Here is a 17,641-nt window from a genome sequence, read left to right on the forward strand (position 1 = left end):
AAACCCTCAAGACCCACAAAGGACATCACCATGAGGAACACACTGCAACACAAGACCTGCTCTTATGACTGCAAGTCAAGGATTAAACCAATGTGTTAACTGTAGCTACAATATTCGTAATGTCTTATGGAAATTACTATATAATCTTTAAAGATTCCAATTTTCACTTGCTCATTACTTATCATCTGTCCTTTATCGCCACAATATTCCATCAAGGATGGTGGCTTTTATTTTGAAAGGCAAACTTTTGCCGGAAGATATTTGTATTACTTCGGTTTCACGCCCCCCAGCGTCCTCTGTTGGTGCTGCAGGTTAAAGAATCGACTGTAGGCCTACGGTGTCGATGAGGAGCAAAGAGGCTCTGGGGCCTGTGCTCTTTCATGATAAGACACAACCTAGAAGTTTTCAGTTTCGTGTTCTTTGAAACCTGTTTCTTATATTTCTAGAGCAACACACATTTGATCAAAATTAAATGTTGGGTCATCTTTTCTGCTTGAATAAGGGCATTGTGTTTCTGCTCATCCTGTGGTTATATGCATTGAATTTACTATGGATCAAAGCTAACATTGATACTTAGAGTAAAATCTAATTACAAGCTTTGATCTAAATAGAAGGTCTCAGGCTTAATTAGGGTCCATGTCTAAGACCGCCATACATACATCAGATGATAGCCAGCCACCTCAAAGGAATACAGTACAATTTAAAAAATAGACCCTCACGACTAGTTACCAGTTGTGGACATTGTTTTAACAATGTTCTAGATTTAATGGGCTCTTTTGCCTGAACTTCCCAAACATGAGACTGTTTGGACTGAGGCAGGTTGACTGTAATGGCTTCATGTATCGGAACCATCTCCCCTCCCCTTCGAAGATCGGCTCACCAGCCTTTTCTCGTGTTATCAAATTGAGACATCTTTGACGTGGGGAAACTCAGGTGGCATGCTCCCATGATGTTTATTTAATTTTCATATATCACTTTTTCGACGGGAACGATGTTTAGGAGAGACCGATTCTAACACAATTTGCACTTAAACGTTATACGTTAGATGACATAGTAGATCCAAACCGTGTATATTATTGTTGTACGAGACAAATAAATATTTGTATAGTCACTGTAAGCCGTAACGACTGAAAAAGTCATAAAGTTATGTCAAAACACTCGGGAGACGCCGGGTCAGCTACTTCCTACGGTTGTTTTTTTTTCTCTCTCTCTCTCTCTTTTTTTTTTTTTTTTTTTTTTTTGAAAGGACCGGTTAGAGCCTCTCTCTGCTCCCGACCAATCGGAAGTGAGTATTTTTCGCGCTGGTTGGCCGGAGAGTTTGAGTTTCCCGCAAGCTTTTGATTCGTCTTGAATGAAATCCTTCGCTTTACAGGATGAATGCGGGCATTATCTCCCTTTAACCACCGAGAGGAGATTGAACAGGTAACTACAAAGAAATGGTCTTTCATGTTATTGTCAACCCTGAGGATATTTGCCGGCATCAGTTTTTTGCAAGTACACTTGTTCGGGCCGACCATCCATTTTAGCAAGGGAGGACCTGCTAGCTAGTGAGCTAGCTAACTGTGCTAACGTTGAGTGTGCAGATTGACTTGGTTTCAATGGTACGCTGGTTAGCTTTAGCTAGCGCGGTTAGCTTTTTGAAAGGAGCTGTCATGGCGCCTACAAATTGAGTATATTACCGAAACAGAAGCAAAGCATTTTACACACACTGCGGCAATCGTCTAGCCGTGTCACCATACGTTAATTCACGCATTTTAGCTTTAACCCAGTAGGTTAGCTTGTACGTTAATGGCATTTAGCGTTTGGGTGGCGGCTTTGTCTATTTGCTGGAATGCGGCGTAATGGCTGACTGTAGCAATGACAGAGATGCGGTTGTACGGTATGGGAAAGTGCTTGTCCATGGCTGGTATCCATGACATTCCCACATCGTGGCTTCCGCTTCAGATTATAGTCGGTGCCCAGTTTCGTGCATGACATTATAGTGTAACTGCTGGCTAAAGTTTGTACTTTATGTCGGACACTCAGACGTTTTAACGCGAGGTTTGATAGCTTAAGAATGACAGAGCGGTTGTTAAATACGCTTGCGTTAACGTTACTTTAACGTTAACTAGTCGCCTTGCCGTTACATTACAACAAAGCTAACCAACGTTAACGACTGCCTTTTACTTAAACCACAATGTAACAAGTTCGCTTTCAACTGAAGCGTGATGCATTTAAATCCATCAACTATTCGCACTCCATTAACATTACTCGGACTTGTCAGCTGCTTCCATTTCCGCGGCTTTTCTCGCCGGTGATGCGGTGGTTACGCGGCACAGCTAGCCACCCACTCATTGGGCATTCGCTGCATGCGGTGGAGCCTGCCTCCTGCCTTCTTCATACCGCTTTGCCACGGACTGCAGCTAGCCGCTAGCTAAGTTAGTCATTTTCTAGGAGAAAGCCAACTTAAAATTGTCGCGGTAAGAGCTTTTCCGCCCGCCCAGTGGTTTTTTGTTCGTATGCATGGATATAATCGAGAATGGATTTGACTTGCTCTCGTCCACATCACAGTTGTGATTAACGTATGTCTGGAATCCATTGAGGCATTAGTATTCATTTACTATAGTGTGGTGTTGTTGCCTCCGAGTCTTGGTTTGTCGAGACGCTTGACTTTCTTATAAATCATCCAAAAGTACGCGGCAAGGACATTCCGTGACAGGTGCAGTTTTCTCTGTCGCCTCCAAGCTCTCTGTTAATGCTCCGCTGGAGCAAGTGAGTGCCATTTTGTAAAATGTGTAACGTTAAGCTCATAGGATTCATATCCCAGAATGCTGTTTTACAAATTGCATAATCAAGAGCATCAAACATCTACTGCATGATATAGTGAATGTTTTCTGGTGGAACCTGTGGAACAAGAAGTTTCTGTGTGTTCTCTGTCCTGTAGCTCAGTGAGCCTGGAGGGGGTTAGTTGGGATGGACAGCAAAGGTAGCTCCCTGCCTTCGATGCCTGAACCAGCCAACCCGATCAGCATGAAGCAGCCACCAGAGTCCCTGAGCGTACGGAAAGGTGGGGGGGACATGAGCAACGACCCTGCTCTACTAATGAACAAAGCTGCTACCCAGCTGGCTGCCACACTACAAGACGGTGGCCTTCAGAAGATGGCTGACCACAGTCATAACAACCACAGCCATGAGAGGCTCAAAGACCTCACCTCCCGTGTGCTGAATGGGGACCAAGATGCTCTGCCGAAGCTTTGTGTCCCGGAGCCACCTATGCCGAAGGGTGCTGAAGTCCCTGCTACAAATGGCACCCATCAGCACAACTGCACTCCTCATGCTGAACCTGAACTGAAGGTGACGATACCCCAGGTGGTCAAGCAGCCGCTGTTTGAGCCATGCGGTGCCAATGGGACCAGTTTGGCAACAACCACCGAAGAGACTATATCTGCATCAGAGAAGAGACAGGATGCGAAGAAAAGGAGGGGGAGACCTCACAAACCAAAACCTCAACCAAACCTCAGTTCCTCCCCCGTCCCTGTGGAGCCGCTTGACCACACAAATGCTGATGCAGCAGCTGATGAGGTTTTGCATTTATTCACATTTTTAAGTAAAAAGACAGATATTTTTAAAGCTAAAACTTGTGTTGCTCGTGGCAATTTATCCAGGCAGATGGTGTTAGGACAAAAGGACCATACATATGAATGTGAATGAACATTACTTGGCCTCCTGTGGGCAGTTACAGTGAATGTTAACTAACAGATGTATAAAGTTTAATTGGTTTATGACGTTCACATATTTGCTCACTTACCTTGGAAATAAATGCTAAATATAAAGTAAATAAGATTTCTACAAAGGCGTAAAAGTGTGGGAAATTTGCAAGTCTTAAAAGCCGAAATGTGTGGCTGCAGTGTGTTATGTTTGTATAATCATTAGCCAATATGTACAGGTCTAAAAGTCTATAAGTGATGCATATGTGTCTGATATAGTATGTGGGGAAAGTACTTGACTTTGGAAAAGAAAAGGTGTGAGAACCTTGAATAGTTTCTGTTTTTATCTATTGATCAGCTGATTGTTCTTTCTCTTCTCCAGCCTGGTCTCATTCCGGAGTTAACGCAGGAGGCTGTGGAGGAGTCCCCTCTGCCCATCTCTTTTTCTGCTGGTGATGTGGTTTGGACCAAGGTGTCAGGGTACCCCTGGTGGCCTTGCATGGTGACCGCAGACCCTGAATTCAACAGTCACTTCAAACAGAAACAGAAAGGTGAGACACAGTCACTTCCACCTACATCAGCGTTGCTTTGCTTATGTGTATGCCAGGGTATGGGACATGTTTTGATCTTGTTTGTTTGTTTTAGTAACCAACAGCAGGTCGGGCCTCCTTTACCATGTGCAGTATTTTGGAGATGCCCCAGAGAGAGGTTACATCTTTGAGAAGAACATGGTGTCCTTCACAGGGGAGGATCAATACCAGGAGCTCAGCCAGGGCAACAAACAGCCAGCCTCCCGCGTCATCCACAAAAAGGTAAATTAGCTTCTTCTCCAATGTGGTGCTGCTGTGTATTGACCTGTAGAGGATGTGGTGTGTTGTTAAGAAAGGCTTGACTCAGAAACCCATTCAAATATTACACCTCCTTAAAATGTTTTGTACTCTCTTCATTACATTTGGAGAAGTGCGATCTGGATAAACAGTCACACAAATTTTAAAATGTTGGTTTCAAACATAAATAACAGAATGTATTCTGCAACTTTAACTATTGATTATACGCGAAATATTGCCATGTGCCAAATGTTCTACTACAGAACGATGACAAGCTGCTAAACATATATGTAATGTCTTTTTAAGGGTTGCCCACAATTTACAAACAAGTGTTTGTTTAATGCCATGTTCTTGGTTGCGACACATGTTCCCCGGTGCATGTCAAAGATTAAACGCCACCACTGTGTTGTCTTTTGTAACGTGATGTGTAACTGTTGTATTTTTTCCTTGTGCCATGCAGACGGCTCCCTCTGTGCCCCGTAAGCTCAAGGCTCAGTGGAACATGGGTGTCATTCAAGCCAAGGAGGCCGTCAGCATGTCACTGGACGAGCGCATGACCAACTTCGCTTTTCTGTACGATGACAACGGGCCTCATTTGAACCCCCACATTATGGAGAAGTTGAGGCCAGAACAGAGCAACATGATGGACCAGGAAATGGAGTCTAGGCTTAGCCCAAATCTGCCCTCGCTGCTGGCGGACCCTGCCAACGGCCCCACAGCCACCCCTCACTCCCAAGACAGCACTTCAGCAGGGAAAAAGACACAAGCACCCAAAACAAAACTCAAAACGGGAGAATGGCAGAAAAGGGACAAAGCACATCCAAACGATTTCCTATTGAATGACACAGTTTCTTCCAAAGAAATGAGTCACCCGCAGCCGGCCGCACAGGTGAGGATACTCACTAAAACTGATCACCAGGGGAAGGCACGTGTCCTGCGTCAGTTTTAGTTCTTTATGTGCAGACGCTGCGAGGGTTTCGAAAGCAGACAAATGTATGAATGGTATGAGAACAAGTTGTAACTTCTCAAATCAGACTGAAAGTAAAGTGGGGGAAAAGCTTTTCAGCCCAGTGTAACCCAGGCACTAACAGGTGTAGTTTATCTTGTCACCGACCATCTCTGACCTGTGAAGAGAAGGCCTCAGACAGAAGGGCTCAGCATAGCAATCTGTCATATTAACCCACAACTTAATGCATATTTCAACTAAAAGGTGTAAATTCTCGAACACAATGCAGTTTGAAATGAACATTTCTATAACCCCACCCAGCTAAAATGGTAATATTTTGGCAGCCTCAAAGTTTGTTTGCTTCTCTGAATGTTTTTTCCCTCCGTAGGGTCCCACCACTTCTGCACCAGACATACAAGCTGAATCAATCATACCTCAGAAGAGAAAGAGGAGACCCAAGCAGGCTCAGTCTCCCGCGAAGACTGTGAGGAGGAGGAAGAAATCCACAGTCGACAGCACTTCTGACCCTGTGAAGAAAAGGAAATCAAAGCTGGTTTCATCGACAGAAGACATTTCGGAACAAGTCTCACTTCCAGTTTCAGTTCCAGGTCAGTTGAAGGTTGAAACACAGGCAGCATTAGCCATTTCTCTGTGGTTGAATTTACCATATGTGGCTAATAACATAGTGAAGTGGTCAGTTTATTGTGGAGTTTATTGCTTAATGTAACCAGTACATTTAAGAACCTCCCCTCCTGAGTGTAGACAGAAGGTGAGTTTTTGTTGTGAGACTTATAAAACCAAGTAAGCCATTAATCCTTGATAGCTTTGAAGCTTAGAAGCACAGAGAATTGAGCTAAAATGCTGTTTCATTGTTGCGTGTTGCTTTTTAATGTTATCACATAACATCAAAATCCAATTTGTACAGACAGTCGCTCAGAAAATCAGATTTTAATGGCAGCTGGGAGGTTATTTCTTCACTCTTTATGAAGCGTAGATAAAGCTTAAAGTCGTACTGGATAGAAGAACTGGAGATGGAAATTTCCAAAAACTCAACTAAAAGTTGTTCCTCACCTGTAGTTAATCTGCAAAATGGTGTTTTCACACACATTTAGCTTTGTTAACTGATTTAAAAAGAGCCTTTTGTTGCCGTAGATGTCAAAGTGAAGAGAAGGCGAAAGCAAAAGTCTCCTGATGAGCAGAGGGCCGATTCCTCAGGTGAGTCAGCTGGCAGACACACATTAGTTCATTCAAGTGAGCCAAAATTTACGAGAATAAGAAATGATTATTTATTTTGGCCTTTCGCGTGTAGTTCATCCCAGTTCGGTGCTCAGAGCATGATGGGAGAAAGCTTTTAAATGAACCATCAGGCTACTTGAACTCTGTGTTTTCAACATTTCCTGTTCTAACCATTAACAGCAGATTCAAATCAGAAGTCGGACCCAAACTAGAGTGTTTATCCCTCTTTTGTTTTTAGTCAAGGGGGGGTGGAAGAAGACCTCTAAAAGGCCACTAACAGACGCCGCAGCAGAAAAGGGTCAGCAGCCTAAAAAGAGACGTAAAACAAGCAAAGATGCTGAAAAACAGGTGAGTTTTCAGACCCAGGAGTGCACGTCGCTGTGGAGACTATAAATAACATCTTATAAGAAGCAATGTTTTTTAACTAATAAACTCTTTAATACTTTCCTTTTCTTTATTTCTTTATTACGTCTGTAAACTTTCCCAGGCCTCCACCTCAGAGGGAACAGACAAAAAGCAGAGAAGAAGAAAGAAAACCGACAAAGATGTGAAAGAAATCAAGAAGCGGCTAAAAAAGTCACCAGCTGTCCTCGCTGGTAAACCATCTTGTTAATCTGTGTTGAAGAAACCTCTTGCTCGGCTCCGCCGCCTCGCTCTCAGCTCCACGTCCTGCCTGTTTCGCAGTGGCTCCACAGTACCTACCTGTCATTGTTTCTTTTCACAGATGACCAAGATGCAGAGAAGCCAAAGCGTAGGAGGAAAAGAAAGCAGGATGGAGAGAACCAGGCCACCCCCTCCAAGGCAAAGAAGAGTCGGTCCTCCCCGTGTCCTGATCCCGAGGTCAGAGGGAATAACTCATCAGTCTGAGATCTACTAGTAAACCTGAGAACCTTTAACAGATTTAATTACTTTGAAGTTGATGTGGCTAAATAATTACACAAGGCAGTTTCGACTTTGCCTCCTTCATCACTCAGGTGTGTTGGAAGCAAATGGACTTTACTTCAGGTGATTGTAAATCGTGTTGCTGACGGTGTGAATGTGCAGCTGCAGAATAAAGTTCACCGCATGTTGTCTGCTGCAGGGCTCTGGGAGCGAAGGACGTCCTGATTCTCCGAGCGACAGCTTGGACGGGACAAAGAAAGGCGAACGGAAAAAAGAGTTTGTCTGCCAGGTACGTCCGTCCACCTTTACGTCAGTGTGAGACATTTCTTGTGAAAAGGCTCCTTCACACAAGTGGCTTCAGTTAACACACATGTGGAATCACTCACATCTCCATCCCTGTGTAATCACTGTGGGAACTTGTATACGTATTCTCAGTTTTAAATGTTTGTAGTCAACAGCTCCACTTCTGGTTTGCATTTCATTCTTTATTTATTTACACTCTGATGACTGAAATGTCTGCGTCTCTGCGTACGTTTTGACGTGTGTGTTTTCCCTGCAGGCGTGTGAGCAGGCCGGTGAGGACTTGGTGCCCTGTGAAGGCCAGTGTTGTGGGATGTTTCACCTCCACTGTCTCGGCCTGTCATTCAAACCTGACGAGAAGCTGCAGTGTCAGGAGTGCAGGACGGGTGAGGAAGGAAGTGACGCCTTGCTGCACTGCGCTCGCTGCACGGATCTGTTTTTCTTCATCAGTCTATGAATAATTTAGTCCTTTAAATCATGTCTCAGAATCTGAAAAATGACCCCCCTCCCCTTTTGCTCCTCTCAGGAGTTCACTCATGCTTCAACTGTAAGAAGTCGGAGGGCACAGTGCGACGCTGCCACGTCCCACACTGCGGCAAGTTTTACCACGATGCATGCATCCGCCTCAACCCCCTCACCGTGTTCGACAACAAGGGCTTCCGCTGTCCGCTCCACACCTGCCTGGGCTGCCACTACGGCTGCCGCACCAAGCACAAGTCCACCAAGGGTGAGGGTCCGCAGCACCGCACAGGCTGCACTTTCACCGTGGAGATTCCTTTAGATTTCGGTCCACTTTTAGTCAATGACTTATATTCATATTTACGTCATTGTGTAAAGGCAGTTGCACTTCAGTTGATCTCTGGCCCTCTGAACTTCACTGGAATTTTATTTAAGGCCGTGTGGGCAGAACATTTTTGAGTCAGCTCTCCAGTTTGATAACTGTAAGGGAAATTCATCATCGTTGTCAGCCACGAACAGTGACCTTTGGACAGCTTAAAGAAAGAAAGGAAAGGAACAAGTAGAGACGGATGGTGTTCAGTGTCCAGTCATGAAGTTACTGATGTTTAGTTTTCCTTATAAAATTAATTCGAGCCTCACAGTTACAAGCGATAACATTTCTAGAGCCTTGAACTCAACTCACAAATGTTCTCTTTTTCAGTTTCTTTGATTCTGTATTTTGGTTGCTTGTTCTTCGGCATCTGTCTAATCTGGTGTCTCCGTCGCTCTCCGTACTGTAGGTAGGCTGATGCGCTGCCTGCGCTGCCCCGTCGCGTACCACGCCGGTGATCTGTGCGTGGCTGCAGGCAGTGAGATGATCACCAACTCCACCATCATCTGCACCAACCACTTCAACGCCAAGAAGGCCTACAGCCACCACAGCCACGTTAACGTCAGCTGGTGCTTCGTCTGCTCCAAAGGTTTGCCTCTTGGCTTCTCTCACTAACAAGGAGGGCAGTTACCAGTAGCCACGTTTGATCGTTCTTTGTTTACTTTGCCTGCCAGCCGTGTAACCACAATCATTTTAAGATCTTTTGTGCGGGTGAATCATATTTCAGCTGTAGAACGGCACGTTTTATACTAAACCTCATTTAACAACGGTAAACATGAGCGGTTTTCCTCTATGACTGCCTGTTTACATGTTATTTAGTTCATTACTTCAGTTCAGCTGAGGCATTTATCCGAAGCGGCTCACAATAAGTGCATTCAACCATAAGGACACAACCCAAGATTGCAAGAATCATGTAAGCACATGTAAGCTGCGCTGCTTCAGGTCACAGCAGACGTGATAAACCTCCTGCATCCTGACGCACTTTGGCTTGTGATCAGTTTACTTTGTACATGGCAGCAAGAACAACAGCAGCAAATTAAAACAGTACGCTTTGTTAGATTTTCTGTTTCCCTGAATTTCAGTGTTCTGTTTCATAGTTTGTTGTTTTTATCTAAGTGGAAGAGGTGGCCCACCTCTGCCATCCAACACTGCAGGAGATCCTGCTTTCATTTGATGTAATAGCTCCTCAGGGGAAGAATTATGTGAAGTAAAAGGTTGTAGATTTTCCAAATGTTCTTGTAGAGCAGTAACATGTGCTCTCAAATTGATTAATATCTCCTTAATGCCTATAAAGGGTAATAAGGAAATCATTTTGGCATGGCCAGCTGCACTGGGGCTGCAGGGGAGAGGGTGTGTAGCTGTTCATCACACATAATGCCGCAAATCAAATCAGGAAATGCTGAACTACAGCAGTTCCCGAGCATCAGTTTTCAGTTGAAATCACAGCCAGTTTTGCAGATGTGTGGGAGTTATTTTCTGAAGTTGTGTCAGATGATACTGAAACCCAGAAAGCAAGTTAGTCAAAAGTTTGATGCTGAATAATTTTCACTTTTCAGTATCTGAAGTGATTAGCTTTGTGAATAAGAGTTTGGTCTTCAGTGTAAAGTCCTGTGGAAATGCCTCTGAGTCTCTGCACCAGTCCACCTGTATCCACTCAGCTTCACAGCTCAAACACACACAGCAGCAGTGTGTGTGGGGGTCGATGGACGGGTGGGTACGTGGCAGGTTTTCGGGCTGCGATCTGGACTCGTTTCACTGAGCTTGTTTTTCTCACGCTGCACACATGACTCAGCTGTAATTAGTGTAAATTGTTCCACGCTCGTCTAAAAAGCCTTTCAGCTTAATTTAATGTCTGATGTGTTGCAGGAGGGCAGCTGCTGTGCTGTGAATCCTGTCCAGCAGCTTTTCACCCCGACTGTCTGAACATCGCTATGCCTGATGGGAGCTGGTTCTGCAACGACTGCCGGGCCGGGAAGAAGCCTAAATACAGGGACATCATCTGGGTCAAACTGGGAACGTACAGGTGAGACAAACTGTCCTCCACCCCCCCCCCCCCACCCCCGTCTTTTCTAATTCCACCCAAACGTTTGCTTCTCGTTGTTCCACATTGAGCATTGACCCTAAATAAGAAACTCTGACCTGTTCCTGCCTCTTTATTTCCTCAGGTGGTGGCCCGCAGAGATCCACCACCCCAGAAACATCCCCACTAACATCCAGCACCTGCGGCATGAGATCGGAGAGTTTCCGGTCTTTTTCTTTGGCTCCAAGGACTATTTCTGGACTCACCAGGGACGAGTGTTTCCCTACATGGAGGGAGACAGGGGCAGCAAGCACCAGAGGACCGGCATCGGCAAAGTCTTCAAAAATGGTGAAGATTTACCTCCTAGAAACACATTTTATGCACTTTTTATCATCAGGTGAACACAATCATGACCAAAGCTGCATCAAAGCACAACTGTTACACATAATTACAGAAAAAGAGTCTTTGATTTTTACCTTCACAGTTAAAGCTGGGACAGAGGAAAGTTTGTGTCCACTTAATTTTAATATTTAACATAAGGAATCTTAGTATGACATGCAGCACACTGATCTAAACAGATCTATATTAAAACTGAAGTAACGTAATGAGTCCTGACACTGTTTTCCCTCCTCAGCTCTGCTGGAGGCTGAAGCTCGATTCAAGGAGATAAAAATTAAACGAGAGGCCAAGGAGGCGCAAGCGAACAGCCGGAAACCACCCCCATACAAATTTATCAAGGTCTGGAGTCTCATTGTTTGCTTTTGTCTCTCTCACTTATGAAAGAAAGAATAAATGATGAACTGCAGTTAACTTTTCAGACCAAATGTATACCTTTAAAAACATTATCTTTAATTAATGGCGCCATTTCAGGTCAATAAACCCTTCGGGAAGGTTCAGGTCTACACCGCAGACATCTCTGAGATCCCCAAGTGTAACTGCAAGCCGACAGACGAGAGGCCGTGCGGGTTCGAGTCCGAGTGCCTGAACCGCATGCTGCAGTACGAGTGCCACCCTCAGGTGTGTCCCAGCGGGGAGCGCTGCTGTAACCAGGACTTCACCAAACGCCTCTACCCAGAGACCAAGATCATCAAGACGCCCGGCAAGGGCTGGGGCCTGGTCTGCCTGCGGGACATCAAGAAGGTGAGGACACCAGCTCTCCCACTATAAGACAGCTTTTAATGGGACCAGTCGATGTGTCGCTGATGTACACGACACGTTTCACTTTGACCAGTGTCAAAACAGCCTCTATGAATCCCATAAGTACTGTAAAAGTGTGGAGGGAACAGTTTATTGTAGGCGCTGTAGCCAATATTTGTCCGTTTAAAAAGAAAAAGTACTGGACGGTTGGAAATCCTGCCTATCAGCTCGTCACATCTCTAGCATCCAGACGTTTCTGGTCTGATGTGACGTTTCTCACTCAGGGCGAGTTCGTGAACGAGTACATCGGAGAGCTGATAGACGAGGAGGAGTGCAGGGCGAGGATCAAGTACGCCCAGGAAAACAACATCACCGACTTCTACATGCTCACCATCGACAAGGTCAGTGCCGAGCCGCAGGCCGGCAGCACTTTCAGCTCCGCAGTGTGACCGGGCGCTCTGTCCTCAGCGGCAGCGCCTTCGCCTTTTCCGCTGGGAGCGACATAAACACAATGGTACTGCATTGGGAATGTTGCAGTACAGGCAACTGTAACATTACAGTAGTCAGTACTACAAAACACAGCCGCAGACACAGGTCAGCCTGCGGAGTCCTGCAAATGGATCTGATCGAGCTAATGATGTATATGATGATGATGATGATGATGAGAAAGTTACTCTGGAGGAAGATGCAACAAATCGCTCACTTTCTTTGTCTTTTTAAGGACCGGATCATCGACGCCGGTCCGAAGGGAAACTACTCTCGCTTCATGAACCACAGCTGTCAGCCCAACTGTGAGACGCAGAAGTGGACGGTGAACGGCGACACGCGGGTCGGCCTGTTCGCCGTCTGTGACATCCCAGTAGGTGAGGCTGATGGGAGCTTTGTCCGCAGATTCCTCTCACGTGTCTGAAGAGTGATCACATTTATAACCCACGAAGAAGAAGAGATGACAGTTGATCTTTTCATCCAGGTCCCGCCCGCTCATGGAGTTGGTTTTTCCTGTTCTTTAACTTGCAGGGACTGAGCTGACCTTTAATTACAACCTGGATTGCCTCGGGAACGAGAAGACCGTCTGTCGCTGTGGAGCTCCCAACTGCAGTGGTTTTCTGGGTGACCGTCCTAAGGTGAGCGTCACACCTGCAGGGTCGTGTCATGATGGGATAAGTGACCTGAATCACTACAAAAACATCAGTTATGTCGACGGTACTGTTTCTGGAACATTGATGTCTGGGTGCTCTTTGGTGGCTGGATGTTTTTATTTCTGTGGATCGCGTCATGTTCAGGTGCAGTTATTAGCAGGTTATTGAGGGAAAACTCTTAGTCAGTGATCTAATAGTTGAAGGATGTGTGACTCTTACAAATCCCCCCCAGCACTGATCAAACATGTCTCATCACAGAACTCAAACGGCCAGGCAGCCGAGCAAAAAGGGAAAAGGTTGAAGAGGAAGTATAAGAAGAGGAAATCCGAAGGAAAGAAGAAATCTGAGGACGAGTGTTTCCGCTGCGGGGACGGAGGACAGCTGGTGCTCTGTGACAAGAAGACCTGCACCAAAGCTTATCACCTGTCCTGCCTGAACCTCACCAAGAGGCCGTTTGGTAAGACACGCCTGAAGCACACGATCGTTAGCATGAGCATGGAGCGCGCGCACACACACACGCTGACCACTAAATCAAAACCTTTAAAACTGAGCCACGTTTATGTGTGTGTGCTCAAAAATCACCTCAGTTATTCAGTATAATTTCACTCAGTCTTATTTCCAGAATACAATAGTTTTACAATAAAAACACAAAAAAACGTAACATTTTATTTACGTTTTGTAGGATTTTCCTCTTACTCCTGGTATTGATTTATAAACTGTACATCAGCTCTCAGACGGGAGTGGACTCATTAAAATCGACTCGTTGACGAACGGCTCATCACGGCTGGGGGGTGAGGCCAGGGCAGTGTTGTAGGTTTGGGGGTGAGTGGTGCCGTAGACCTCCTCCTCCTCCTCCTCCTCCTCCTCCTCCTCCTCCTCCTCCTCCTCCTCCTCCTCCTTCTCCTTCTCCTTTGATGAGGGGTTTTGACACCGAGCCCCTCGATTCCTCCCTCCTTGGATAAGTGTGACTGGAAGGCTGAGCGTCTCCTCGCAGCTTTGTGTCTCCAGTGTCTGTCTCTGAGATCAGCTGTGTTCTAAACTTTGTGTCCCTGTGGCTCGTCCCCCTGCAGGCCGCTGGGACTGTCCCTGGCACCACTGTGACGTCTGTGGGAAGAACTCGGAGGCCTTCTGTCAGCTCTGCCCCAACTCCTTCTGCAAGGCTCACCAGGAGGGGGCGCTGCGCCCCTGGCCTCCCACGGGGCAGCTGTGCTGTCTGGAGCACGACGAGCTGGAGGGAGCGGAGCACCAGGATCAGAACGTTGACTCCGAGATGAGCGCGACAGCCGCCGCCGTCGGCCGTCCTCCCAAAGGCTCCAGGAAGGCAGACGGAACCGAGGCCAAAACTAAGGGCTCAAAGAGGAAAGCAGCGGAGGCCTAAAGTGACCTTTGACCCCTCAGAGAGCCACAAGACCAAATTAGACCCCCAGACAACGACGTGGTCAGGATCTCCAGAACCAACACACTGTACATCGTCATCATCAGGGAAAGCCGCTGATCCCTCACGCTCCGCTTCTCACCTTCCAGCATTTTCAGGTTCGTTTTCACCTGCCTGCACTGAGGCGACACACCTGTGGCAAAGCACAAAGCAGCAGAGCGAGCGCAGGTCGGGAAACGTCCCTCCACCGACCACACTGCCTTCTTTACCTTTCCTTTCCTCGCTCTCTCCGTTTCCATCGTTTGATTTGATCGAAAGACTGAAACAGCCGCAAGTCGAACTGAGCGCCGCCGTCTGCTAACTTGAATTTCAGCGACCCCCTTCGCTCAGCACGGACGACCTTGAACAGCAGAGTTTTATAGCTATATCTATATATGTGTATATCAAAGACCAAAATTATGATTACTGGAACAGTGCAAGACATGGAACAGGTTGCCAAATGGATTGTTTTTATTTTTATATATAGTGTATATATTCCAGATTTAATATCGACCACCAGGACACTATGGATAGGCCTCACATGACCTCTTTACTTCCATTTGGTAGCCATAGGTTGCATTTAACTGTAGACTGTTGTTGATATTTTCCAGCCTGTTGTTTTGTTTTAGCTCAGTTTAGATTTGATCCTTTCTTTCCGACATGCTGAACGATGGCACCACAAACCGTTTATCTACCTGCCTGTCCAGAGCGCGGCGGAGGGAGCGCACAGAGTATTAAACTGCCGTCTCAGTGAGAACACTATGGAGAGCTTCACAGGTCTTTAACGCTCGACGCCACACCTCAGATGAAGGCGCACATTTGTTTTTCCGAGTCGAGCTTTGAGTCCTGACCTTATGGTGCTGTTTATTTTCCACTGAAGTATCCGGAGTCTGAGGTACACAGGTTTTTATGTATAAATATACACACCGTGCTGATCGAATATTTGATCCTCAGGACGTTTTTAGTCTCAAAACTGCATCCTGCTCGTCGTTTCGTACTCTATACGGGGGCTAACGGCGCGCTGGCTGACACCTTGTAACTGCGATTCTGGTGAATCTTTTGTACTTGTACTCGACGTGAAGCATTACAAGGAAGCTGGAGTACGGTGGCCACTGAAGGACATGTGATGCTCGGCCCGGCGCGCTCAGGTCATGAGCTGCTTCAGCCTCAGCTCGAGTCGACAGCGTGATGCTGATGCTGTCTGAATACCAGAAGTGTCATCAAGTCAAGATCACAGCTGAGAAAACAAAGAAACAAACTGAAAAACACGACATTGATTAGAGATTGAATCAGTTAAATCAATGGTGATCAGTCAAATCACCATTCATGAAAACATGATCGAGAACTGTTTTGATTCAGCAGTTAATGATTGAAGCCAAACGTTTTTCAGTGTAATCTGACATTTAAATACCAAATGAAACACTGAAGATTAACAGCAGATTGAAGTGGTCGTAGATTATGGTGCAGACTTTCAGTATTAACCGTCAAACTCGAGTTGAAGTCCTGACGTTGAAGGAACTTCAGCTGCAGCCGATGCTGAGTTTAACGACACTGAAGGCCGTGGTTTGGATTTTAGAGGAACGTCCCTTTAAAGTCTCCACGCGGACCTTCACGATACGATCAGCCTGAAGTTCAGCTGGTCTGAAAGTGGAGCCGAGGTTTACAAACACTCTGACATGTCCTGCAGTGGCCACCGTAGTTGGAGCTTTGGTTTATACGTTCTTCGCCTCAGCGATCGTTGTCCGCCTCTCGGATGTTGGCGGCTCGTTTCAGACGTTTTATCTTAAAGCTTTTTCAAAAACTTCTCCTAAAAGCAGATTTGAGATGTTCAGACGCGACAGGAGGCCATTTTTAGAACTGCACCTTTTTTTTTTCTTTGTGTTTTCAGTTTTCCCAGGGCGCGTGAATGCGACATGTCCAGAGGTGCAGCGAGTCTCGTGCGAGTATTTTCGACTTTGTGTGTATCCTAACCTTGTGTTTGAGTGAATGTAGTCAGTCGTTTTGTAAGCACTGTAACTCCTGTAGAGCTGAAGCGTAACGTGTGCGTAGGGGTTCGTTCTGTAACTACTGTCCTAGTAAACCAGAGACTAATGTGTACATACTGTATAAGTGCTAATAGTGATGCATCTATTGTAAATATCATACAATTTCTCTGACGTTGTATGTTTTTGGTTTGTTTTTATTTTTTTCTTAATGCAGTGCTGAAACACTTTGTGCAGGATCTCACGTCTGTTGAATCATGCAATAAAAAGTGACCAAACATGCATCAGCTGTCTGCTCCCGTGTTCACCTGTCGGCATGTTCAAACCTTTAATGTCACTTTAAAGGTCCTCTGTGGAGGACAAAAAAAACTGTTTTCACACTTTAGACTGAGCCCTTTAATGTGTACAGAGGGAGGAGTCCGCCATGATTCCAGCCTTGAAGAGGAGGGGGGGTTCAGTTGGTTGCAGTTTGTAAACTTCCCACTAGGTGGCTCCAAATCCAGCACACTGCCCCTTCAAATCAACCTCAACCAAAAAAAAAAAAAACTTGAATTTTAGCCTCAAAATGAACTTTTACAGATTTTTAACAAAGTTGCTCAAAGTATTTTTTTAAAGGCTAAAACTTCTATTTTCACTTTTTGTGGAAATTTTTTAAGGTTTAATCCAACCGAAATGATAAACTGAAAAATAATCAGCAACTATTTCAATAATCGATTGAATCATGTTTTTGATCACACTTCTTATAAAAGTACAAATGCTCACATTAACTGGCTGCTTGTTAGCATACGTTAGTGACACATCGGCTCTTCATTAGTTATTATAAAGCACTTATTGATGTCTTATTCTGGTGATTCAGATTAAGATCGTAATTCATATAAAAAAATATCAATAAGCAGTGATTAGGAGGCTATTGGATGATTGAGGGAAAACCTTTAGCTACGCCTGAGTAGTTGTAGAAAATGGTCGTGCAGAATCATTAAGCATTAACAGCTGCTTCATGGCTAAAAAACTTTAAAGGTCCATTGGTGGCACGGTGGCACAGTGGCAACACTGTCGCCTCACAGCTAGAAGGTCTCAGGTTCGATTCAATCCCGGGTTCCACCGTGCCTTCGGTGCCTGCTGCCCTTATCTCCAGAGGAAAGGGGCCTTTCTGTGTGGAGTCTGCGTGTTCTCCTCCATAAAAATGAAACACCCCTCTTAAAAAATGGTGACAAAAAAGAAACGGTCCCTGGGTGCCAGTCGG

At 45.6% G+C, this 17,641-nt stretch overlaps 1 protein-coding gene across 4 annotated transcripts; it reads left to right on the forward strand.

The window, feature by feature from the left end:
• The first annotated feature begins 1,303 nt into the window (after positions 1-1,303).
• nsd2 (nuclear receptor binding SET domain protein 2) lies at positions 1,304-16,687 on the forward strand. 4 transcript variants are annotated; one of them, XM_070979733.1, is made up of 23 exons: positions 1,304-1,422; positions 2,924-3,561; positions 4,069-4,237; positions 4,332-4,498; positions 4,974-5,402; positions 5,848-6,067; positions 6,612-6,674; positions 6,934-7,043; positions 7,183-7,291; positions 7,420-7,535; positions 7,777-7,866; positions 8,137-8,263; positions 8,404-8,604; positions 9,116-9,295; positions 10,573-10,729; positions 10,872-11,074; positions 11,361-11,464; positions 11,597-11,866; positions 12,148-12,264; positions 12,585-12,726; positions 12,881-12,987; positions 13,261-13,459; positions 14,073-16,687. In XM_070979733.1, exons 2-23 carry the CDS (start codon positions 2,953-2,955, stop codon positions 14,378-14,380), a joined length of 4,197 nt encoding a protein of 1,398 aa, XP_070835834.1. In that variant the 5' UTR covers positions 1,304-1,422; positions 2,924-2,952; the 3' UTR covers positions 14,381-16,687. The 4 variants fall into 4 exon arrangements, with proteins under 4 accessions (XP_070835834.1, XP_070835838.1, XP_070835835.1 ...); XM_070979734.1 differs by lacking the exon at positions 1,304-1,422 and adding an exon at positions 2,336-2,698; XM_070979735.1 differs by lacking the exon at positions 1,304-1,422 and adding an exon at positions 2,674-2,751.
• Positions 16,688-17,641: the final 954 nt, after the last annotated feature.

Source organism: Chaetodon trifascialis, chromosome 14 (assembly GCF_039877785.1).
Source record: "Chaetodon trifascialis isolate fChaTrf1 chromosome 14, fChaTrf1.hap1, whole genome shotgun sequence".
In the NCBI taxonomy this organism is placed as follows: domain Eukaryota; kingdom Metazoa; phylum Chordata; class Actinopteri; order Chaetodontiformes; family Chaetodontidae; genus Chaetodon; species Chaetodon trifascialis.